This window comes from Thunnus thynnus, chromosome 11, assembly GCF_963924715.1.
Source record: "Thunnus thynnus chromosome 11, fThuThy2.1, whole genome shotgun sequence".
Lineage (NCBI taxonomy): Eukaryota > Metazoa > Chordata > Actinopteri > Scombriformes > Scombridae > Thunnus > Thunnus thynnus.
The window spans coordinates 2,406,001-2,429,925 of record NC_089527.1 but is presented as its reverse complement, the minus strand read 5'-3'; the positions used below and the strand labels follow the sequence as shown (position 1 = coordinate 2,429,925).

General features: G+C 39.9%; 1 protein-coding gene across 1 annotated transcript in view; it reads left to right on the top strand.

The window, feature by feature from the left end:
- ttn.2 (titin, tandem duplicate 2) overlaps positions 1-23,925 on the top strand; it is a 252,950-nt gene that overhangs the window by 65,649 nt on the left and 163,376 nt on the right. Inside the window, exons 46-74 of the mRNA XM_067602773.1 lie at positions 115-393; positions 717-1,280; positions 1,506-1,787; positions 1,894-2,172; positions 2,250-2,531; positions 2,645-2,923; positions 3,246-3,533; positions 3,631-3,909; positions 4,020-4,301; positions 4,500-4,778; positions 5,476-5,754; positions 6,431-6,709; positions 6,802-7,089; positions 7,197-7,475; positions 8,279-8,560; positions 8,892-9,170; positions 9,256-9,534; positions 9,640-9,918; positions 10,003-10,290; positions 10,380-10,658; positions 11,006-11,287; positions 12,839-13,117; positions 13,213-13,494; positions 13,593-13,871; positions 14,355-14,642; positions 16,173-16,451; positions 17,457-17,738; positions 22,018-22,296; positions 22,878-23,165. Coding sequence (XP_067458874.1) covers positions 115-393; positions 717-1,280; positions 1,506-1,787; positions 1,894-2,172; positions 2,250-2,531; positions 2,645-2,923; positions 3,246-3,533; positions 3,631-3,909; positions 4,020-4,301; positions 4,500-4,778; positions 5,476-5,754; positions 6,431-6,709; positions 6,802-7,089; positions 7,197-7,475; positions 8,279-8,560; positions 8,892-9,170; positions 9,256-9,534; positions 9,640-9,918; positions 10,003-10,290; positions 10,380-10,658; positions 11,006-11,287; positions 12,839-13,117; positions 13,213-13,494; positions 13,593-13,871; positions 14,355-14,642; positions 16,173-16,451; positions 17,457-17,738; positions 22,018-22,296; positions 22,878-23,165 — 8,442 coding nt within the window. The remainder of the gene's footprint in view (positions 1-114; positions 394-716; positions 1,281-1,505; positions 1,788-1,893; positions 2,173-2,249; positions 2,532-2,644; positions 2,924-3,245; positions 3,534-3,630; positions 3,910-4,019; positions 4,302-4,499; positions 4,779-5,475; positions 5,755-6,430; positions 6,710-6,801; positions 7,090-7,196; positions 7,476-8,278; positions 8,561-8,891; positions 9,171-9,255; positions 9,535-9,639; positions 9,919-10,002; positions 10,291-10,379; positions 10,659-11,005; positions 11,288-12,838; positions 13,118-13,212; positions 13,495-13,592; positions 13,872-14,354; positions 14,643-16,172; positions 16,452-17,456; positions 17,739-22,017; positions 22,297-22,877; positions 23,166-23,925) is intronic.

Sequence of the window (23,925 nt, the reverse complement as noted above, 5' to 3'; positions counted from 1 at the left end):
TGCTGTACATTCCACCATTCCTATTCCTGTCTTTTTTTTTTTTACATAGATTACATTAGTTTCACAGACACAATTACTAACATTTACCTTTTCATTTCTCTACGTGTGCCTCAGTGCCACCTGTCTTTAGGCAGAAAATCGCCCCTCTGGATATAAACATTGGTAGCCAAGCCAAGTTTGAATGTGAGATCGAAGATGCTCCAAGTGTGACCTTCAAATGGTACAAGTCTGATATTGAGATCAAACAGAGTGAGAAGTACCGGATCCTAAGCCGCCCCACCAGTTCCTCTCTGGAACTCCTGAACCCGGTCAAAGCTGACAGCGGTGAATATACCTGCAAGGCTTCAAACCAGCACGGCACTGACAGCTGCTCTGCCTCACTTGTTGTTACCGGTAAGACCCAACTGGGACCTTTTTAAATTATCGCTTTACTTATGTGTGTGTTTGAGAGAGAGAGAGAATTATATACATATTTGCTTTGTGTCTCATCCCGTATCATTATGGTGCAGTGTGGAAGTGATGACGTTTTTATAAAATGGATCTGTTGTCACCTTTGGCAAGATGTAATGATGTTGAGGATCAAATTTTGTCATGTTTAAATCCAAATCGTTCACCAAGTTGAGATTGCACAGGTTCGTTTACTTTTGATTGTGGTGTATTTTTCCACTTTTTAAAATCTTAAAAACTTTTTTGTATGTTCTACCTGCTCTCCATAGAAATGTACCCACCGGTATTTGTATCAAAACCAGACCCAATGACTTTATACATGGGAAAACAAGCTGTGTTCCAGTGCTCACTTACTGGATCCTCACCCATGGAAGTTGTCTGGCACAAGAACAACATAGCCATCTCTTCCACAGGGAACTATGTCATGAAATGTGAAAAGAACAAGTATTCCCTTCACATTAAAAGTCTTGAGCTAACTGACCAGGGAGTGTACCTATGCAAGGCCTCCAACAGAGTCGGCACTGCTACCTTTACCACAGAGCTCAAGGTTATCAACAAGCCCAACTTTGTTAAGACCATTGAGTCAGCGTCAGCCGCTGTCAATAACCCGCTGAGGCTGGAGTGCCAGGTGGACGAGGATACTGGTGTGACTGTCACCTGGACAAGGGATGGCAAAAAAGTCCACCAGAGCATGGAGTGTAAACTGTCCTTTGAGGACAAGGTGGCTGTTCTTGACATACCCAAGTCCAAACAGAAGGACTCTGGGAAATATGTGTGCACAGCCACAAATGAGGCTGGGAGCTCATCCTGTGAGACTGTGGTAACGGTTCAAGGTAAGATCTTACAGACGATCTTTCCGTTAGCATTGATGAAAACTTCTCTTGAAATGAGCTGGTGGATTATTGCTGAAGACTGTTTTCAGTCAACTGCATGCTGATGCTAACACTATGCACCGCTATCTTGCCTTTTCTTTTGCACTCTACTGTCTTGGTTATTGTGTTGTTTTTTTCTCTGTGTGCATTTGAAATTCTTGGTGTTGAATTAAACACTCCTTTCAGAGCCCCCTACCTTTGTCAAGAAAATGGAACCAAAGATTACATGGAAACAAGGAATAGCTGCACGCTTACAGTGCACTGTTAAAGGATCGCCTGAACTTCGCATCCACTGGTTCTGGAATGAGAGAGAGCTTAGCAATGGAGAAAAGTATAAAATCTCTTTCAAGACTGGAGTTGCCACTTTGGAGATAGTAAATCTTCTGGTCACAGACAGTGGGAGTTACACCTGTGAGGTGTCAAATAATGCAGGCAGCGAGAGCTGCAACACCCTTATAGCTGTTAAAGGTTTGTCAAAGAAATCTTGCTCTCTACACTACCTTACACTCAACGTTCATTTCAGAAAACTTCTGGTATTAATTGCATACGCTTTACTTGCCCTTTTGACAAACAGATCCACCATCCATTAGAAAAGAACTGCAGAATGTAGAGGTGGTGAAGGGAACAGCAGCTCAGCTGGAGTGTAACATCACAGGAACTGCTCCTTTTGAAATCAGCTGGTTAAAAAATAAGAAAGTTATCACCAGTGATCAGAAATATAAAATAATCTCCCAAGAATCCTTGTCAAGGCTGGAGATCCAGACCTTTGAAAGTGCAGATGTTGGAGATTATCAGTGTGTCATTTCCAATGATGTGGGGAAAGTCACCACTAAGGCGCTTGCTAAACTTAAAGGTTAGTAAAAGAGTGTTATTGACTGAGGTTAGTCATGTGATTCAAAGTCCGTTTTTAATTCATAATGTGTTTTGTAGAACCGCCAACCTTCTCAAAGAGGGTTGAGAGTGCTACAGCAGTGTTGGGAAATACAGTGAAACTACAGGGAACCATTAAGGGCTCAGCCCCCATCACTATTAAATGGATGAAAGACTCTGAAATACTGAGAGATGATGATCCAAATATCAAGATGGTGTTTGAGAACAACATTGCTAGCTTGTCTATAACAGCAGTTGCCATCAGCCATGGTGGCAAGTATTCATGCCAAGCTGAGAATGAGGCTGGGCAAAAAAAATGTGAAGCCACCTTGACTGTGCAAGGTCAGATGAAATCTTTGATGAAGAGATACATTTTAACTCTTATGTAGTGTTCTATAGATGTTTGTGTTTGAATTCATATATCTTAATAACTATTGGATGTTATCTTATCCCAGAACCTGCCAGAATCATAGAACCTGCAGAGTCTATTAGTGTGACTGCAGGAGATTCAGCCACATTGGAGTGCACAATTTCTGGAAGTCCAGACCTCAAAGTGAAATGGTTTAAAGATGGGAAAGAGATGATCAGTGGCCGCAAATATAAGATGACTCTGAAGGAAAATATTGCCACCATGAAGATTCTTACGGCGGAAAAAGGAGACACTTCAGACTACAAGATGGAAGTGTCAAATAAAGTTGGAAAAGACCAGTGCACATGCTCAGTCACTGTCTTAGGTTAGCTCCTGATCTCTGCTTCTTTAACATTTAATGAGTTTTTGCAGTTTTAAAAAGGTTGAAAATATGACAAGCAGAAAATATGAAAATCTGTCGTTACTGATTTTTTTCTAACTAAAAGGAAACATACACTGTCTTCACACGCTTTGGTCATGGTACTTACACTAGGCTAACATCTTGTAACTTAAACATTGTAATAGACTTAACTGTAAATGAAGTGTGGAGTTTTATTTGCCTTTGGATATGAGCTGAGTGACTGACATTTTTAAATACAGTGTGAAACTGTATTAATAAATGAGATGTTTTTTCTTCATACAACCAGATCGGATAATGCCTCCAACTTTCACAAAGTCCCTGAAAAGAGTTGATGGTAACATTGGTAATGATGTCTCCATGGATTGTAAAGTGTCTGGGTCCCAACCCATGACCATAGCTTGGTTCAAAGATGACCAGGAAATCATGTCTGGGACCAAATTCCAGCCTGAATTCAAAGACAGCTCTGCTACACTGAGAATAATTTGTCTGGAGAAGGCTGACTCTGGAGTTTACAAATGCAGAGCCACCAATTCAGCCGGCTTTAAAGAAACCAGTGGCACACTCTATGTCAAAGGTTATGAATGCTTGGCCTATGATGTGCTTCTGTTTGTTGTGTCTACTGATTTCATGCTAACATGAAATTCACATTTTGTCTTATTAATTGCCTCCAGAGCCCCCAGTGTTCACGGTGAAACCAGACAATCAGGATGTCATACCTGGAACCACTGTTTCCTTTAGAGCAGCCTTCACTGGAACAGCTCCATTGGCTGTTAAGTGGTTCAGAGAGGAAAAAGAGATTTTAACCGGTGGCACATGTTTCATAAAGAAAGATGCCTCTTCAAGCTCCTTGGAGCTTCACTCTGTGAAACCCAGTGACTCCGCTAAGTACACATGCCAAGTATCCAATGATGCTGGGAAGGTGGATTGCATTACAGTCCTCTTTGTGAAAGGTGCCCGTCTTCAGTACTGTTTGCAGCTGCATGAAAATGTCTTGACATTCTTTATGTCTTTTGATACTAATGACTTCTGTCTGCTAATGATTGTTAACCTCTTCTCTCAGAACCTCCCATGTTTGTGAGAAAGCTTGAGGCAACCAAACTCGTCACCAGCAGCAACTCCGTCAGGCTGGAGTGCAAAGTGACAGGCAGCCCCGTCATCAGTTTTAAGTGGTTCAAGGATGAGATGGAAATCAGTTCCAGTCCAAAATACACAATGGCCTTGACTGACTTAGTGGCATCTTTGGAAATAGTCAACTGTTCTGTAGAGGATAGTGGAAATTATGTCTGTCTGGCGTCCAGCGAGGCTGGTAGTGACCGCTGCAGCAGTACAGTTACAGTCAAAGGTTGGTTTAGTTACGGTTCACAGATGCTTTTCCTTGTGCTGGAACTGTACCTGCTTTTTCTTGTTTTCAGTTTTCAGTGATTTATCTTACTTTCAATTTTGGTGAATTAAGACTTTTATAGTGACACTGAAGACATTTTGTTATTTATTTCAAATGAGTCCAGTGTAATGTGCTGACGCCTTCATTGTCTTCTTCTAGAGCCACCAGTGTTTGTGCGTAGCTTGGAGCCCAAAGACGTGGTGAAAGGTTCTGAGATGATGCTGGAGGGCCAGGTCTCTGGTTCTGCCCCTTTCACTGTGTCGTTTTATAAAAACACAAAGCTGATTAGGAATGATAAGAGACACAGAATCACTGTGAAAGACGAGCTAGTATCCCTGCAGGTGCTGGCGGTCGAAGCAGGAGATGTCGGCGTGTATCAGTGTACTGTTGAGAATGAAGTGGGGAGGGCTTCCTGTGATTGTCAAGTAACACTAAAAGGTTGGTGGAAAGTATGAATTAAAAGTGTTAATTTATCTTTTAAACAACATAAACCTATATTTTAAATCTGTACCATACTTACAGTATATTTGAATAGCCTTGCAAAGCAAGCACATAGTTCCCTCTTTGCTCATTCTGGTCAGTCATTTGCTGAAGATGGAAGTTATTTCTATTTGCATTCACAGAGGTTGCAACATGAAGTTAAGTTAGCTTTATTTATTGTATATAGCCCAAAATTAAAAGTAAATGTACAGCATACAGCACCATCAATGCTTAGACCATAGACTTGTATTAGAAAAATATCCTAAAAAATCAGGAATCAGAGTGTTGTGCATTTATAAAAGGTAGACAGCAGTACATTTTAATCTCTGACACCATTAATCTTTACTTCAAATGGAAAAAAACAGAGAGTCACCTCAAGAAATGTTAGATTTCTCCTAAAGTTATTAAATTTTTACATCACTCAGCTACTGAGTCAGGTGTCATTTTAGAGTATACAACACACTAGTTTAAATTATTCACATCACCATCCAAACACGCCATAGTTCTCTGATTTGTACAAAACGTGTCAGACTTAGTTGATTCTCAGTGGATGGCCTTCAGACTTAAATCCTGTAGCAAAGACTGAAGTCTGGCTTTGTTAGCCTAATATTTGCAAGAGATTTCAATAACATTCCTGTAAAATTTTTCCTTGTAGAACCCCCATCATTTGTGCAAAAGCTGGAGAACCTCAGCTCCTTGGTAGGCAGTGAGGTTTCTCTGCGGTGCACTCTGAAGGGTTCAGAGCCCATGACTGTGTGTTGGCTGAAAGATAACCACGAGCTCAAAGAGACTGAGAACATTCAGCTAACATATGAGAACAAGACTGCTCTGCTGCACATTGCCAACTTGCAGAACAAACACGGTGGCAAATACTCTTGCCAGGCACAGAATCAAGCTGGGAGCCAGACGTGCTCTGCTGTGTTGACAGTCAAAGGTTGGTTGGGATACTCCAGAACTTGCATTTGAAACCAAACTCTGTCTTTACCCTAATTTGAATCTTTGTAATGGTGCATTCAGGCATTTTTTATCAACTCACTAAGTCAAACATCAGTAAGTTTACTAGCAGGAAGTTTTCCTCCAATTCCTACTTTGAGAACATACACACAGCAAGCTTCAATGTAAATCTGTCAAAATTAAAACACGTTGCACAACTCCTCTCCAGCACACCATGTTTTATTCACCAAACTTTTTTATCTTGCCTTCATCATGGTGGTACCACCTAACGTTTTTGGCTATCTTGGCTATCTTGTTGTGCAAAGTGTTAATTTAAAAATGGGGCAATAGTTCTAGCACTTCAAGTCCCCAACACAACTATCACTTCTTGCCATTTAACTTCCATGAGTGTCAGAAAGCCTGCATGTAGTGATGTGTCCAGGCTGCTAACAAGAACAAACAATGGACTTTATCTTTGCCTTCCTTTATTTACATCCTGCAGGAAATTTTTCATTGATGGATTAATTTTTCACATGATCATTTTATGACTTTACAAGTTGATAAGTACTACGTGCACTACCTTTAGTCTGTTACTGAACTTCAGTTCTTGGTTCATCACTGTGTTGTAGTGTATCAAGACTGAGATTCTTTGCTGACTGTTGTGTTTGACGTCTCAGAGCCAGCTAAAGTGACAGAGGAGGCCAAGTCTATCAGTGTGACACAGGGGGATCCAGCCACGCTGGAGGCCAGGTTCTCAGGCACTAAACCGCTGAAAGCTCGATGGCTAAAGGCCGGAAAGGAGCTGACCTCAGGCCAGAGATGTAAAGTACAGAGCACAGACACCAGCTCTGTGCTCAAGATTATTAAAACTGAGAAAAGTGATGGTGGTGAATACATTTTTGAGGTTTCAAACGATGTCGGAAATAGCTCTTGTGAGGCTACACTCACCATTCTCGGTCAGTTCCTAATGCATGCCCTTGAACTTAAAATTTGTTTTGTTCACTTGAACACTGCTTCTCACCTGTTTTTCTTTTTTTATCAATGTTAGATCAAATAATTCCACCGTCTTTTACAAGAAAACTGAAGCAGACGGAAGGTATAAAAGGATCATTTGCTCATCAGGAGTGTCTTGTATCTGGCTCCCTGCCAATAACCATACAATGGTACAAAGATGAGAAAGAGATCCGGACTGACAATAAACACAAATGCACATTCTTTGAGAATGTTGCTTTCCTGGAAATATCTGATCTTGTTAGTAAAGACAGTGGCAGCTATACCTGCATTGCTACAAACAAAGCGGGAAATGCCCAGTGCTCTGGGATCTTGTTTGTGAAAGGTTTGAATACTTTTTATAGACTTTGTCGGTAGTTAGATGTATCATTAAACAAGTAAAAGGATCTTTGCTTTGTGTGTAGCCATTTATGATTTTTTTTCTTCTTACAGAACCACCATGCATTCTTGAAATGCCTGAATCCATGAATGTTTTGCCTGGCTCAAAGGTCCTTTTCAATGTCCTAGTCTCTGGCACGCCACCACTGACCATCAAATGGTTTAAAAACAAGAAAGAGATTTCATCTAGTGCCGACTGCTCTGTGATCAAAGACAACACCTCAAGCTCACTGGAGCTCTTCTTTGCCAAAACCTCAGATTCTGGAGACTATGTCTGTGAAATTCAGAATGATGTCGGCTCTACTTCATGCCAGGCAACACTATTTGTCAAAGGTTATCAGTCTTTATGTGAAACCGTCCATGTGATCTTATGGGCATTTTGAATTTAGAATATGAATGTGTTTCTTTCCTTTGATCTTACATTGATTCTCCACTTTTGCTTTTCAGTTGAAACTTGGTGATGTGTCTATTCAGAACTTGCTTACTTAAAACACAACACTTTGTGCCTCTCTTTTTGGAGAGCATCTTCATAGCCCAAAACTACTTGAAATGTTCAGGAAAGCTTTTGTGCTTTGCTGTGCTGGAAAAGTCAGTCAAAGTGAAGGTGCAATAAAGACTGATGGAAACAGATTTTTATTATTGAAAATACAGTTTCAGGACTAGAAAGGCAAAGTGAGAGGAGCCGTGGCTCCTAAAGTGTGTTTTCCCATTTCTTCAAATTATCTCCTCAATGTTAGCGGACATAGAAACACAGGACTCTCTTGGATAATGTAACAATCCTGAAATCCCCCTCCTCTTGCTTCACAAATTATAATGTTTGGCAGTGTACGTTTCATGCCTCACCAAAAAGCTAAAAAACAAAAAAAGAGTTGGAATGAAGAAACAGCAACAGTATGCCATATTAAGTTGGGAAGCAGCAGTTAAATGTGATGATGTTCCCATAATTACTGTCTCTCTTGATTATGTCATCTTGTTTCGCCTGTCCAGAATATTCACAGAACAGTTGATAGAAACAAACTGATTCACAAAATTTTGCAACATTTGGGCAGAAGCATACACATAATCAACTTTATAGAGGGTGTTTTCCCTTTGCCATCTATCTGATGGTTACATCTATCGTTTTATTTGTTCCTTAGAGCCTCCAAAGTTCACACAGACCCCGGCCCGTATGTCTGTGGTCCGTCCTGGCCAGAGTAAAGTGTTTGAGTGCCAGGTGACTGGCACGCCTGAAATAGACATCTACTGGTTCAAGGAAGGCTCTGAGATCAGTCCCAGTGATCGGTACAAGGTGGCCTATGTTAAATCTGTGGCCACTCTGGAGGTCTGTGCAGCTGACACTAAAGACAGTGGGCTTTACTACTGTGAGGCTCGCAATGAGGCTGGCAGTGAGAGCTGCAGCATGGAGCTCAAGGTCAAAGGTTAGTCATGTGAGATGACATGGGGCTTATTGTCTAGAAGTTTTAAAAATGTAATCTTGGAGGCGGTGGTTTCCCAAACACTGAGGAGGTTACCTCTTCTTGATTGTTGGCCATTCTGCTTGAAAGAATTGTATTTCCATTGTTACAGTTGATCATTTTAATGTTAAGTTCTTTAAATGAAAAGATTATTTCAATTTGGGACCCACCAAATAAAAAACTGTATCTTCCATGCACTAGCTGGTCTAACTTTGATTGCTTATTGGACCATAAACAAACTTGCCTCACATATACAGAAAATGAAAGTCTGTTTTTTTTTTTCTCTCAATATCAGAACCACCATCATTTGTTAGAGAGCTGGGTGCAGCTGATGTTGTGAAGGGCTCCAGTGCCTGTTTTGACTGTCAGGTCGCTGGGACGGCACCATTTGAGATAACATGGCACAAAGACGCGAAGGAGATCAAACCCAGTGCTAAACATGGCTTCTCTCAGAAGAATGGCACTGTGGGTCTAGAGGTGCACAAATGTGACTCTGTAGATGTTGGTGAATACCAGTGTACTGTTGCTAACGAGGTGGGAAGCTGTACTTGTAAGACTACACTAAACCTCAAAGGTTGGTCTGATCAAAATCCATATTTTAGTCTTTTGAGGTGATAACTGACTGCTTACATTAACATTTTATTGGGTTTTTCTAATAGAACCACCAACATTTACCAAGAGGATTGAGAACACTGCCACTGTTTTGAATAAAATGGCAGAGTTTCAGTGTGTTGTGGAGGGTTCTCCCACTCTCTCTGTACGATGGCAAAAAGATGAGAACTGGATTTTGGAGGATCCAAAGATTGAGAGAACATTTGAGAACAATGTGGCCATTCTCAGGATTCCTGCCTGTGAGGCTAGTCACAGTGGGAAATACACCTGTCAGGTGGTAAACGAGGCTGGGCAGGATAAGTGCTTTGCCACCCTCACGGTGCAAGGTATATTATCAGATCTTTGGTTCTTTTAGCATTGAGTCAGCACCATATCCATGGTCCTGTCTTCGTTAGAGACTTACTGACTTAATTCTTTATTCTGTATTTTAGAGCCTCCACAGATCACAGAAAAACCTGAGGTGATAAAAGTGACAGTCGGAGATCCAGTCAGTCTGGACTGTAAGGTAACAGGTTCACCTGAGCTCAAAGTGAAATGGATGAAAGATGGCAGGGAGCTTCATTCCATCAGGCAGCACAAGCTGAGCTTTGAGAACAACATCAGCAGCCTAAAGATTCAGTCCACTCAGAGAGAGGACGAAGGAGAGTATGTCTTTGAGGTGGCAAACCACATCAGTAGCTGCAAATGCAAAGTCAAAGTGATCATACTAGGTTGGTGTTAAAAATATAAAACTTGTCTGGTACATAGTGAAATGCTAAAACAGTCTAATTATGTTATTATGCATTTGATAACAGATCAAGTAATTCCCCCAAGCTTCATCAAACCCCTGGTAGACATGCAAGAGATCCTGGGCTCCTTTGTTCAGATCTATTGCAAAATATCTGGTTCCCTCCCCATCTCTGTGGAATGGCAGAAAGATGGAACCAAAATCTCCAGCGGTGTAAAACACAAACTCATCCAGCAGGACAATTCTGTGTCCATTGAAATTGAACAGCTAGAGAGATCTGACGCAGGATCCTACTTTTGCAAACTGACCAACGCAGCAGGAAGTTGTGAGTGCAGTGGATCCCTTACGGTCAAAGGTCAGATAGTGCTCCTCAATGTGATTGGTCATTTAATCCTAAATCAAAGGTGAGTATCTCTTTAACCTGGTCCATCTTGTTGTCTTCAGAACCTCCCAGCTTTGTGACTCTACCTGAGTCCCAGGCGGCTCTACCCAACGCCACTGTACGCTTCAAATGCACATTTAAGGGAACTCCTCCTTTCACCGTCAAATGGTTCAAGGACGATACAGAACTCATGACTGGGCCCACCTGTTTCACGGGGCTGGAAGGGCTATCTTGCTTCTTAGAGCTCTATTCAGTGGGTGTCACCCAGAGTGGAGTTTACTCTTGCCAACTCAGCAACGATGCTGGCTCTGTACACTGTAGTGCAGACTTGACAGTCAAAGGTTGGATATGCATCTTTTAAATCAACTGTTGAGTGACTGTATTCATCTCACATCTACCTCGCTGGCCAAAACTTGTGATTCTCTGACAAGTTTTCCCAGCTTCACAGCACTTTAATCATCATTATTTGAAGTTTTTTCACTTCTTCAGCTGTTCATTATGAATGTTTTGTTGCCTTTGTGTTGCACTTGCATTCTACTCAGCGATCCTGTCTCTTCTATTAACCCATCATTGTCAGCTCATCTCATCAGCTTATCACATCTGCTCACCTCATTCCCGTCTTAACCTCCAAGCCTAAGTGCCTCTGCATGCTTCCACCAACTAACATGTCTGTATTTTGGTTTTACAGAACCACCTGAATTTGTCCTGAAACTCCCTGGTACTAAGTTTGTGAAGCAGGGTGAGCCACTCCGCCTGGAGTGCAAAGTCAGTGGGACAACCCCTCTGAAAGTGACCTGGTACAAACAGGACACCAAGGTCACAGACGGGGGCAACTACAGGACATCATTTGTTGACTCAGTCGCAGTCCTAGAACTGCTCTCTGCCAGCTTTGAGGATGATGGAGTTTACACCTGTGAAGCTCAGAATGATGCTGGCAGTGTCAGCTGCAGCACCACACTTACTGTTAAAGGTCAGCCTCTCACTGACTTCTTGTTCATTTATTGTTCATGATCTGACTTTCTGGTGCACTGGCTGTTCAGTGTGTTGTTGTTGTTGAAAGTTTCTTAAGTGACACAGAAACTGTATAACTTAAAGCTGTTATCCGTAACATCCACATCTGGTATGGTGAAATATCATTGAAAGCTCCTCTACGATTGCTCAAGATTCTTTTCTTTCTCTGCTATCGAGAATCAGCTTGTCGGGTTGCACCTGTCTTTTTGGGAATGCAAATAAAGCTGTTATTAACAGAACAGCACACTGGTAGCTACATATAGCACATACAGTGTCACGCTTTACATACTGGAACCTTTTCATCTTTTGCAAATTCACGCAATACACAATCTTCCACAACATCTTAAGCATCTGAGCTGTTGTTTCAGCCCTCCCGATCTAATCCACTATATTTGTTGTAGTTCCAACAAGATTCCACAGGTCTACCATCTTAGCTGTAGTTCAAACAAATTTCACAAGTCTGCCCTTTAAGCTGTAGTTCTATCATCCGTCACAACAACTTTGCCATCTCAGCTAAACGTTCACAAGTCCGCCATCTGGAATTTATTTTTGCTATCCTTTCACAAGATTTCCGCCATCTTAACTGTAGTTCCAAGAAATTTCCACATTTATTCCAATATCCTAGTTATAGTTCAAATTCTACAACAATTTTCATTTTCATCTTATCTGTAGTTCCAACAAACTTCCACAGCTTCTGTATCTTAACTGTACTTCCATAAACCTGCTATAATCTTGGTATTAGTTCCAACAATCATCCACAATAATTTTGAACAGTATGTCAACATGTGAACGTTACATCTGCTCTGTCTTATCTCTAGTTCCAACATATTTTCTCATTTTCTTCACCATCTTAGTTGTAGTTCTAACAAAATTCCACAAGTCCCTCATCTTAGCTGTAGTTCCATAAACTTGCTATAATAAACTAGCATTGGTACCAGTACTCTTCCAGAACAACTCAAGTATTTTTACTTTATTTTCAACAAATTTCTCAACAACTCTGCCATGTTAGTTGTACCTCCCATCACAAGTCCACCATCTGAACTGTAGTCCCAACACACTTTCACAGAAATTACACCAATAAACTTTTTATTCTTTTTAATTATTTGTTTGCACATGAAAAAAAATCTAAAACATTTTATGATTTGATATGCAAGCAAAGACATTCACACACTTTTACCCACATATACTCAGCTATACATGAAATTAAAGTAAACAAATGATTGTCCAGAAAAGGTAACAAGCTAAAGGCTTACACTAAGGCTTCTCCCAAAAAGCAGAAGACAAGATGAACAGAATTACATCAGCTGTAGTTCCATAAACCTGCCACAATAACTGTCATTTTAGCAGTAGTTACAATAATCTTCCACAGTAAATCCACCATCTTAACCGTGGACCTCAAGCGTAGAGGGTGACATCGTGTGAAAAGTTACAGGTTTCAGCTTTAAGATTTTCCCCATGGACTCTTTTTTCTCGAGTATGCCTCTTAAACAGTTTCCTGATCTTTTTGTAGACGCCCCATCTTTTGTCAAAGTACCTCAGCCTGTTGAAGGGCTGAAGGGTAAGGACGTGAGTCTGTACTGTGAGATGAGTGGTACAGCTCCGTTCCAGATCACCTGGTTCAAAGACAGGAAGCCTCTGATGGAGAGCAGGAAGTATAAGATGGTGAGCGAGGGCAGCTCGGCTACGCTGCATGTCATTGGGATAGAGCCCTCAGATGCCGGCGAATACGAGTGCAAAGTATCAAACAGTGTAGGAAGTGACACCTGCCAGACATCAGTTAAACTCAGAGGTCAGTAGAATTTGCGATAGTCTCAAATGAAAATCATAAGTATTAGATTTTCAAATTACTTTGTCACCTTGCTGACGTTTTTTTCCTCTCTTCAGAGCCGCCGTCGTTTGTGGAGAAACTGTCAAACATGACAGTGATACTGGGAGAGGAGGTGACCCTTGTGGCCACTGTTAAAGGCTCTGAACCCATTACTGTGTCCTGGGTTCAAGACAAGGATCACATTCTCAGGGACGGTGACAACAGGAAAATCACCTTTGAGAACAACCAGGTCGCACTTAAAGTCTTTAAGGCTGATGCAACCACGGCAGGCAAATACACCTGCCAACTCAGAAACGATGCTGGGAGTGTGGAGTGTTTCGCTAACTTGACTGTTCTAGGTTTGTAAACATATAATTCTCTCTTTCTCTTGCAGTTTTTCCCTTGCAGGTTTCACTAAAAACATTTTTTTCTGCTTCCTCTCTGTTTCTGATTCCAGAACCTGCAAAGATAGTGGATAAGCCTGATGCTCTGAGCGTGACGGCAGGCGATATTGCTGCTCTAGAGGTCAAAGTGTGTGGAACCCCAGAGTTGAAACCTAGGTGGTTCAAGGATGGTGTTGAGCTGGCCTCTGGGAGGAAATACCAAATCTCATTTTCTCAGATGATTTCCAGCCTGAATGTGCTCTCTGCTGAGAAAAAGGACTCTGGAGAGTACACATTTGAGGTTATGAACGAGGTCGGGAAGGACCTGAGTAAAATTAATCTCACTGTTTTAGGTTGGTGTCTTCTTCCTACTTGTAGTTTGATGTCTAGGGCTGGGTATAGTTTCAAAATGTTCTAATATTGCCAAGATAATGCCTGACATTTGGTATGAATACCAAAACAGTAACCTAAACTTTTTCTTTCATACCTGACTTTGAGAAATATAAATATTCTTCTACAAACCCTTTTCTTAATTTAACAAAAGAGGCTGACCCTCTCAATTGTTAAAATACAGGTAACCATACAAGACCTTTTCCGAAATAAAACAACCAATAAAACTGACAAAATTTAAATAACAAACTTTCTAATCAAAGAATAAGTTAACATAACCAGAAAGTTAATGTCAGCTTTTTGTTATTTAGCAATTTTTGTTACTTGGTGTGACACCTTTCTGTCAGTGCCAAAAAAGCATTGCGGTTTGATACCCAGCCCCACTGATGACAGTGCCATTATATTTGTATTTTTCCTGATGCACCTCATCTTTCCTTCCCTAACAGATAAAATCATACCTCCAACATTCTTAAGGAAGTTAAAGGATTGTAACACAGTTGTTGGACAAGCTGGAGAGATGGAATGCAAAGTGTCCGGCTCCCAACCTTTTACTATCTCATGGTACCATGATGGGGAGGAGATACAGAGCGGGCCAAATTATGAGATTTCATTCAGTGACAACAGCTGCACACTGAAGGTGCCAAAGCTGAAACTATCTGACTCTGGAGTGTATAAATGTAAGGCTGTCAACAAGGCAGGATCCAGTGAAACCACAGCCTCATTGGTTGTAAAAGGTCAGTAAATCCAGACAGAAAGAGATTACATTACTTGTTCATTTAACTATTAAGTCCTGGCCAAAATTGGCGCTTTTGTGCTATTTGATGATTTACAACATTACACAATGATGATAACAAAAATATAACAAAACATCATATAAGTAATCATTCTTAAATCTTGTATAATGCCCATTTTCCCATTTTTCTTCCAGTTGTGTGTCTTGTAGTCTCAGCACGTGTCCGTTTTTCCTTTAAGACTTCTTCAACAATGACCAGCACTGGCCTATTGTGGGGGGTGCCACCTTCCCCCAATTTCTTGTGAAAGCTGTTTTTACTTGCCGTTAACAGTATTTTAACCTAGTGTCTGTCGCTTCCTGTCAAACTTTCTTCGAGGAAGTTACAGAGATATAATACAATACAACTCCTTATAACAATATTACCTAGTATTTGTTATAACACTTTACATATGACTTTTCTGACATTTCCAGAAAATATGTGAGTGATGTACATCAAATGACCCACACTGTACATGAAATGACGCACTCTTCATCATCTCTGGCGTCTATCTAACTGCTTACTTTTCATCTTTGTTGTAATAAAGAAACAAATCAGATTTTTAAGAAAAATTCCCTTTAGATCCACGGGTAGATGTGTTTTGGATCCTCTGTGAGGTTTTTGGTGACACTGGCAGCAAGAATGGACTTGTAACCAAGAAAAAATTTAAAGAAACGGTTCAAAATTTTTGAAACTACATGTAGCATTAATCTTAGATACAAGAAGTACCCACATACTGAATCAGAGCTCCCTTTTCTTTATTTGTGATACCCACAGGAATGAAATGAGGCATATACAGTATATAGTAACATGACCAGTGACTCTACAATCATCAATCATAATAAATACAATGGTCTCGATGCAAATTGTACACATATTTTCAACAAATAAGTCACAAAAATATACAATGAATAGAAATATCAAACACTCATTTCATGTAAATGGTAGTAATGGGTTGGGTGCAAGAGGTTAACAAGACACTAGGGGGCAACAAGAATCATTAGATAACATATATAGTGTGTCCAATATAGAATGAATAGAAATAGACTAACAGGAATATCAGAAGCCATGTATGCATATAGATCCTAGAAGAAATAAGACAGGAGAAAAATGTTTACACACCTGCCTGGACTAGGACCATATGTGAAACAAATGTATAGTCTGGGCTCTAATGATTGGATAACCTATAAGAAGGGTTTAATATCAAAATCCTCATTTAAGCCTTGGGGGGACAATGTGTTGAGAGAGTATATCCAATAGGTTTCCTGTTGCAAAAGCTTCTTATTGCGATCACCCCCTCTAGGTGTTTTTTTTTTTTGACTTTTTCATGGGTCAATTATCTCAATGTGCTCACATTATGACCAGCCATGAGCTGCTAGGGAAGTAGTATCAATCCTCTGATCTAACCCTCTGCAAGGAAATTAATATAATATATTAATATAATACATTCAGATTCCACCATGTTAATTTCTGTTACTGTCTGTTTGTATCTAGAGCCTCCATCTTTCGTGGTGCCACCACAGCCAGTGGAAGCAATGCCAAACTCTAATGTGACTTTCTCAGCCATGGTGAAAGGCAGTGCTCCCCTCAAACTGAAATGGTTCAGAGGAACCAAGGAGATCCAGTCTGGACAGGGCTGTGATTTCTCCCTGAAGGATAACAAAGTGACTCTGGAGCTTTTCAATGTGGACAGAAGCCACGCTGGAGAGTACACTTGCCAGATCATTAATGATGCAGGAAAGGAAAGCTGCCCAGTTAACCTGACTGTCAAAGGTCAGTCTGACATCAAAGTATATTTGCCTTTTATTATCACATAAGTTAAGTGAAATTTCTATAAACTGTAGCTAGCTGTTGATATGTTCCTGCCTGATGAAGGGTAAGTAAATGTCAGCAGTGGAAAAAGTATGTAGATAATGATAATGTAGCTTGTGAAGGTTGAGCTAATTTAACCAAATTTTACTGTTGGGTAGTTAATTTTTTGACAATGCATCGTATTTTTTGATCATATGTTTTGCATGTACAATTTTACATTGTCAAATAAATGTAGTAGGTTAAAAAGTACTTCAAAATTTAACTTCTTGAGTGGGCAATGTGCTTAGTTACGTTCCACCATTGGCCACTGGTCACCACGGTAGCAAAGAATTGCAATCTGATTGGCTTTCAGAAAAGCTCAGTGCTAATGCAGCTTCCCAATCAGCTTCTGAGCTAAGGCAAATAAAAATGTGTTCCAAGGTTGACAATGACATGACTGACTCAACCTGATCCAGGTATTCCTTACAAGGAACCCACTTCAGTCACTCAAGTGTTCATAAAATTTGTTACAGAAAGTCAATTCAAAACACAAGAGACAGGAGCTAAAACAGCCTGTTTCAGACAGAGTTTGAACTGAGGGGCTGCATAAAAGGCCAGTAGAAGATAAATAAGGAGTTTTTAACTGGAAATCATGCAAATATATTCCAGTAGAGCCCCAGAATATAAATATAGAGCTGGAAATGTGCAGAATATGTCCTCTTAGAAGTCATCATGTAGAATCAAAAATGGTGCCTGAGATGGCTCTGTAGGACTGTGATATGTAGTATGATGGTTCTGGATCAGGGCTGATCACTGTCTAGTGGCCATTGTATAAGAGTGAAAATCACAGTTTGAAATATCAGACAACATTGATTTTAATAAGTCTTCTTTTGCTAAAATGTGCCAACCTACAGTTAATCTCTGACTGTATTTTCCCTTTCCTCACTCTAATGCAAACTAAATATTGTGTCTGATTGTGTCATTTAGAGCCAGCAGCCTTCTCTAAGAAGCTGAAAGACATTTCAGTTGAGAAGGGCAAACCTTTAATGATGGAGTGTACATACACTGGGACGCCTCAGATCACAGTGAGCTGGTACAAAGACGGCCAGCAGATCTTTGCTTCTTACAAATACAACATCACCACAACTGAAAGCTCCTGCATCCTGGAGTGTCTCTGCACTGACGACAAAGAGGCCGCAGGAAAATACTCCTGCGAAGTGTCCAACGATGCTGGAAAGGACACGTGTGAGGCAAATGTGTCCATCCTCGGTCAGTTCACCTGATGTTTGTGACTTTGTAGATGTGATTTAAATGCCAGCTCAGTTTTTTGGAGATTTCACTATTTTTCATACTTAACCAAGACAAACTCATGGATTCTTTTTGTATGTCTCTGCATGTAGTTTAAAGTTAATTCAAGTTAGTTCATTAAGCATAGCTTAACTCAATCACTGGCTATTTATGGGATCAGTAGCACCTCCACTCAAGTCTAAGAAATGGCTCCAAAGATTATGGTTGGTCCAGCTAAAGTACAGGTTGTAATATATGTATTTCTGAAGTTGCTGTTACCAAAAAACAAACAAACAAACAAACAAACTAAAAAAAGATTAAATCAAAGCATGTAGTTCAAGTAGTAGTACTACACAAGTAGTAGTGTAGTAGCAATGTTAATCATTTCTTTGTTGGTCTGTTTGATAGAAGCTCTCTCTGCTGTGTGATGTTAGCTGTTTATATTCAAGTTTTAGGATGACTCAGGCTTTAATATTATTAAAAGAACAAAAAACATAAGATAAATAGATAAATTAAACGAAAAAAACAAAGAAAAACACAAGATAAATAGACAAATTTATCTTTTGTTTTTAAAATAATAAAACATAAGATAAAAAATAACCTGAAGGGTAAGAAAAATGTGCAGATTTACAAAAACTGTGCAAAATAGGCTGATACAAATAAATAATATGGATAGAATCTATAATTTATAATCAGCACACATTTAAACCAACAGGTCCTCATACCGAAATGACAGAATAGGTCTATTTCCAATGACAACATATATGAGTGTTTTCAGTGCCCTCCTCAGGACAGATGGGGACCAGACCACAGGACCACAGGACAAAAGGACCGTGATATGTCGTTTTCCAAAACCATTACAAATCACTGTTAAACAATAATGATGTTTTATGGTGTAACAATGCTGTGCTTAAGGTCTGGATAGGTATAGGCACAAAAACCACTTGGTTAGGGTTAAGAAAAGATTTTGGTTTTGATTAAAATGATCTCTTGAAACGTGGTAAGTATTTCTTAAGTTACGCAACCGTCGTCAGTAAACACCACAACTAGTTGTTACATTTTAAAAAATGTCCTGATTCATGGTTGGATAATCTAACTATCTAGCCATCTCACCAACCCGCCTCCTCCTAATAAGGAAGTAACCCTATAATGATGTCACCTGAACTGCGTCACTCCATCTCCGAGTCATAATTACTACGGCCACTAGATGGTGTAAATGTAACTGTACGTCATTTCTGCAGTCCAGTCGCCAGAATAAAATGCTGGCATTGTATGTTTCTGCAAACCATGGATACTTTGAATCTCGACATTTCAACATGTTTAATATGTTGCATATCAACATTTCTACAATACATATGATAGGGGAAGTGACGAAGTTGATCATATCTATATGAGGTCACTTACATGTTAGGAGGAGGCGGGTTGGTTAGAAAGTTAGTTGCATGGCACAAAACCGGGTATTTTTAGCAATATGTCAAGACATTTGCAGCTGTGCCTAAACCTAACCAGAGCATTGTCCCATCGTAAAACATAATTACTCAACTATTATTACGCGGCTTTGTTGAATACCCGATTCTGATCGGTCAATTACGCCATTGTACGATCTGTTATTTCCAAGCGGTTAACATCCAGGGCTGAAAAATTAAGCCAGTGCAGAGGTGCCAAAAACTGCAGTTCCTCAAATGGCCACTTGAGGCTGCTTCCAAAAGCAGGTCGATCCCCATGTTAAAATGCCAAACTTTACAGCAGAAATAAACATGTTTACAGCTTAGTAAAAAAGACGGTTTTGGTCTCCATAGCTAATTGATTTTTTTTTATTAATTAATAATAAAAAAAATTAATTAATTATTAATTTATTTATTAACTCATCCATTTATATTTTATTAAGCCGTAAAGTTATGCATAATTAAGGACGTGGTCACTTTGAGTGACAGGCAACCAGGCTTCATTCGGCAGCCTCCACCTCTTTGTCCATTTTGGATTAACCGGGAGTTAGGCGGAGTCAAGCACTGCCAAGATGGCGACAACCGGAGCCACGCACTTTGAGCTTCAAAACCACTCTTCAGAAACCAATGGGTGACATCACAGTGGCTACGTCCGTATTTTTTACAGTCCATGATTATTTCTGAATAGCGGACCACTGCTATGAATAACTGACCACTGCTATGGACGCAGTTCTGATCATAGACTCGGGAGGACAACGTCCAATTATATCAAGCCGCAGACAGAAGTCCGGTAAAATTACCAACTGTCAATTGATCACGAAACCCTGTGGCAAAAAAAGTTAGTTTTCCGTAACTCCATCATAAAACACCATGGAATATTTTTCTAATATCGATTTTAATATATTTGGAGAGCACGAAACGGAGATAATGTCTGTGACTGGCCTCAGATGTGAGGGCAGCCTGAGGAGCTACTGGACTCCTACTAATACAGAAATGGAAAAGTGGAGCAAGATCCTGTCCTCCAATCAGGCAACGGCAGCAGATCAGGTGAGCACCTCTCCTAGTTGCCTATCTCCATATACTAAGTTGTGCAATAAGCAGTAGTGATAATAGTAATATTGTTACCAGTTGTAACATTAGGAAAAATTGTGTTTGCAGGTGTGTCAACTGCAAAGGCCCAGCAAGAGGGAAACATAGAGATGAATGAGGACAGAAACGTCAACATCAATATTCCCAAAGACGTCCCATTCACCTTGTCTCACTTCACCATCAACGGAAATGTTCAATTTAACGTGAATTATAATGCTAAATAGGCTAATCTTAGGAAGGCTACAGAGTTTTCATAGATATGCATGTCGCTATGCACGCAGTTCCAACCATAGAATCTAACAGACTATTTTTTTAGCCGAAGCAATAAAATCATTTTTATATCAGTATTTTGTGTCAGGTTATTGAATTCTTTAGTAAATAGCTGTGTAATAAGTGGGATAATGTACAGCGAGGAGGTCATTATTGTGAAATGAACCCCAACAGGGTGATGCAGGACGCCAACGCGACGCTTCGGCGTCCTGCATCGTACACTCATACATACATACACTCGTCCTGTACATTATCCCTTATACAACAGCCATTTAATGCTGCGTGAATGACATGTGAAAAGCTTAAAATGCGATCAACATTGAAACATAGAGATTCAACATATCTGTAATGTGTAGAAACGTACAATGCCAACATTTTGTTCTGGCAATTGCTTTGCGTTTTAGCCAACCTGAATTTTAGACCTCTCTGTCGAGAGAGTAGCTTCACTGCAGATGGGCTTCTGAATACATCTCGAACTTGGACCTAAAAAGTGGGACATTTTGCAGAATGACCTTCAAATAATCTTAAGAAAAGACTCTAAAGAAGAGGTAACAGCATTAATCAGCAAGAACAGGAGATGAAATATCATCTGGATATATTTTTTAAATCAAAACAACTATCTAGCTGTCAACTGCTGATTGCTACCTGCCACTGTTACCAACCTTCAAAAGGAGAAACTGCACTGAGGAAGCTAACAGAAGAGTTATTTTCTGAAGACAAGAAGAGAAATTAAGGGGTCCTTGTTGGATTGTATTCTGGTTGTGTTCTTCTGGTATCAGTGCTGGTCAGCTGTCTACATCGAACTGAGACATGTACTTTTCTTTCTAAATGCATTTTAATGCGCTGTGCTGCTAATTGCTCATTATTTTTTTGTTTTTCTCTTGGGATTTATATGTTTTTATCATTTTTTTAAAGTGAATTTTTAGATATACAGTATATCTTATATCCTTTCCGTTGTTGTTGCACTGCTGTGGGCTGGAAGGGAAAGCATTTCATTTTTTTGTGTATGCAAATACACAAGAAAATTACATTAAACTAAATCTTGAATCTTGAATCTTGAATCTTGAAATCTTGAATCTTGATGCTCTTGTGAGGACGGGCTGATTTTAACTGCATGTATAGACAAAGCCAATGCAACAGGAAGCTAAGGGCTTAAAAAAAGTGAAATTATCTCTTAAAGCTTGTGATGTGCACACAGAGAAAATGATGAAAATCAATGTGGCTAAACCAAAACATGCAGAGGAAAATTGAAGATATATATTAGATAAAGACTTGGATGAGTTTGTAACATGGTGGTAAGAGGGAATAATGGCTTTATCCCTAAAAATCTTGTGTTGTGAGAGTGACATTAGGTGGCACCACAGACCAAAGAGTGCAGTTCCTGCTTTGTCCAGCAGATGTCAGGCATCACACAGATGTTAGTCTGAGGTATCTGATATTTGTGTCTGTCACTGCAGAACCGCCATACTTTGTTGAGTCTCTGGAGCCCATGGAGGTGACAGCAGGAGATGCTGTGTGTCTGAAGTGTCAGGTAGCGGGTACACCTGAGATCAAGGTGTCCTGGTTCAAGGCTGATGGCAAAGTCAGGTCCAGCCCCACCTGTAAGTTAGAGTACTCGAAGGGCGTTGCCTGTCTGAAGCTCAGCAAAGCCACCAAGGCCGACATCGGCGAGTATTCCTGCAAGGCGGAGAACAAGATCGGCTCCGCTTCCTCCACCTGCAAACTCAATGTGCTAGGTGATCATCTCCAAACTTCTTCTCTACATCTGTGTGCATTTCTTTTCTCTTTTACTCAAGACATGCAAATAAATAATGTGAATCTTCATCATCATATTTGTGAAATAACTTCTACGTTCGACACAAAGCATTTTGAATTATTTGTGAATGTTTTATTATTTGTAGTGTAATAAAATACTCGTATTTAGTGGTAGTAAACCCACAATTAATTCATAGAGCACACTCTCTTTTCTTTCTTCTCTTTTCTTTCTTTCTCTTCTTTTCTTTCTTTCTTTTGCTTTCATTCTTTTTTCTTTCTTTCTTGTTCAGTCTTTTATCCTTTCTTTTTCTTTCATTTCTTTCTTATATTCTTTCATTCTTTCTTTTCGTTTCTTTTATTCGTTCTTTTTCATTCTTTCATTCTGTATTGATTACTCTGCAAATCAGTTTCTTGATTAATTGTTTAGTCTGTAAAATGTCAGAAAGAAGTGAAAAATGCTTGTTGTAATTTCCCACAGTGCAAGGTGATGTCTTGAATTTTGTCATGAATGAACTTTTAGCCAAAATCCTGCCATTCACCATCACATCTTTACCTTCTCCAGAGGCTAAAACTCCACCGTCCTTCCCCAAGAAAATCACCAGCCTGCAGCAGACGGAGGGTGAGCCGGTACGGTTCGAATGCCGCGTCGCCGGCTCGTCACCCGTGGAGGTCTCATGGTTGAAAGACGGCGAGCCTCTTAGCCAGGGACACGAGTTTTCCATGCTGTACGACGACAACACAGCCGTGCTGCAGATCAGCCGCGGCGAGATGAGACATTCTGGAGAATACACCTGTGTCGCCACCAACAGCGTGGGCTCGGCCTCTTGCAGAGCTAAGCTCACTCTTCAAGGTGTGTTAAGCATGACGCAGAGATCGAGCGATTGGTTCTACATGATGATTGAAATGCTGCTGTTTTTACAGGGTTGAAATCAGGGGCCGTATTCACAAAACATCCTCCAAGATACTGGAGTTAGGAGAAATACGGGGGGGAGTATTTTCACAAAACATTATATGGCTAAAAGTTGCTCCTCAGTCTGAGAGAAGAACTGATAATAAGCCTCAAACACGTCCAGGAAATGCTCTTCAGATGCCAGTTTGTCATTTCTTAACTTTATTTAATCAGTGCTTTATAGAATGACCTCATCAAAGGACAAAATATCAGAATATCAACAAGCAAGTGATGTCAGTCTGTTTTTGTTTTCTTTTTTAGTTTTTTCTTTTTTCATATTTTTCTTTCTTTTCTTTTTTCATTCTTTCGTTCTTTTTCATTATTTTGTTCTTTCCTTTTCTTTCATTTCTTTCTTTCTTTCTTTTTCATCATTTTTCATTCTTTCTTTCATTCCTTATTTTTACTCTTTTATTCTTTCTTTCGTTCTTTCATTCTTTCTTTTTTCATTTCTTTCTTTTTAATTCTTTTACTCTTTCATTGTCTTTCTTTCTTTTCTATCTCCCGTACAGTCTTTGTGTTCTTTCACTGACAGACTGATTATCTGTCAACTAATCACCGTGACAATAGTGATGAAGTTCAGTCATGAAACATGATGTCATCCATAGACAGCTTCTTGAAAGTGTCTCTCAAGATGAAACTCTTTGAGCAGTCCTGGCGGTAG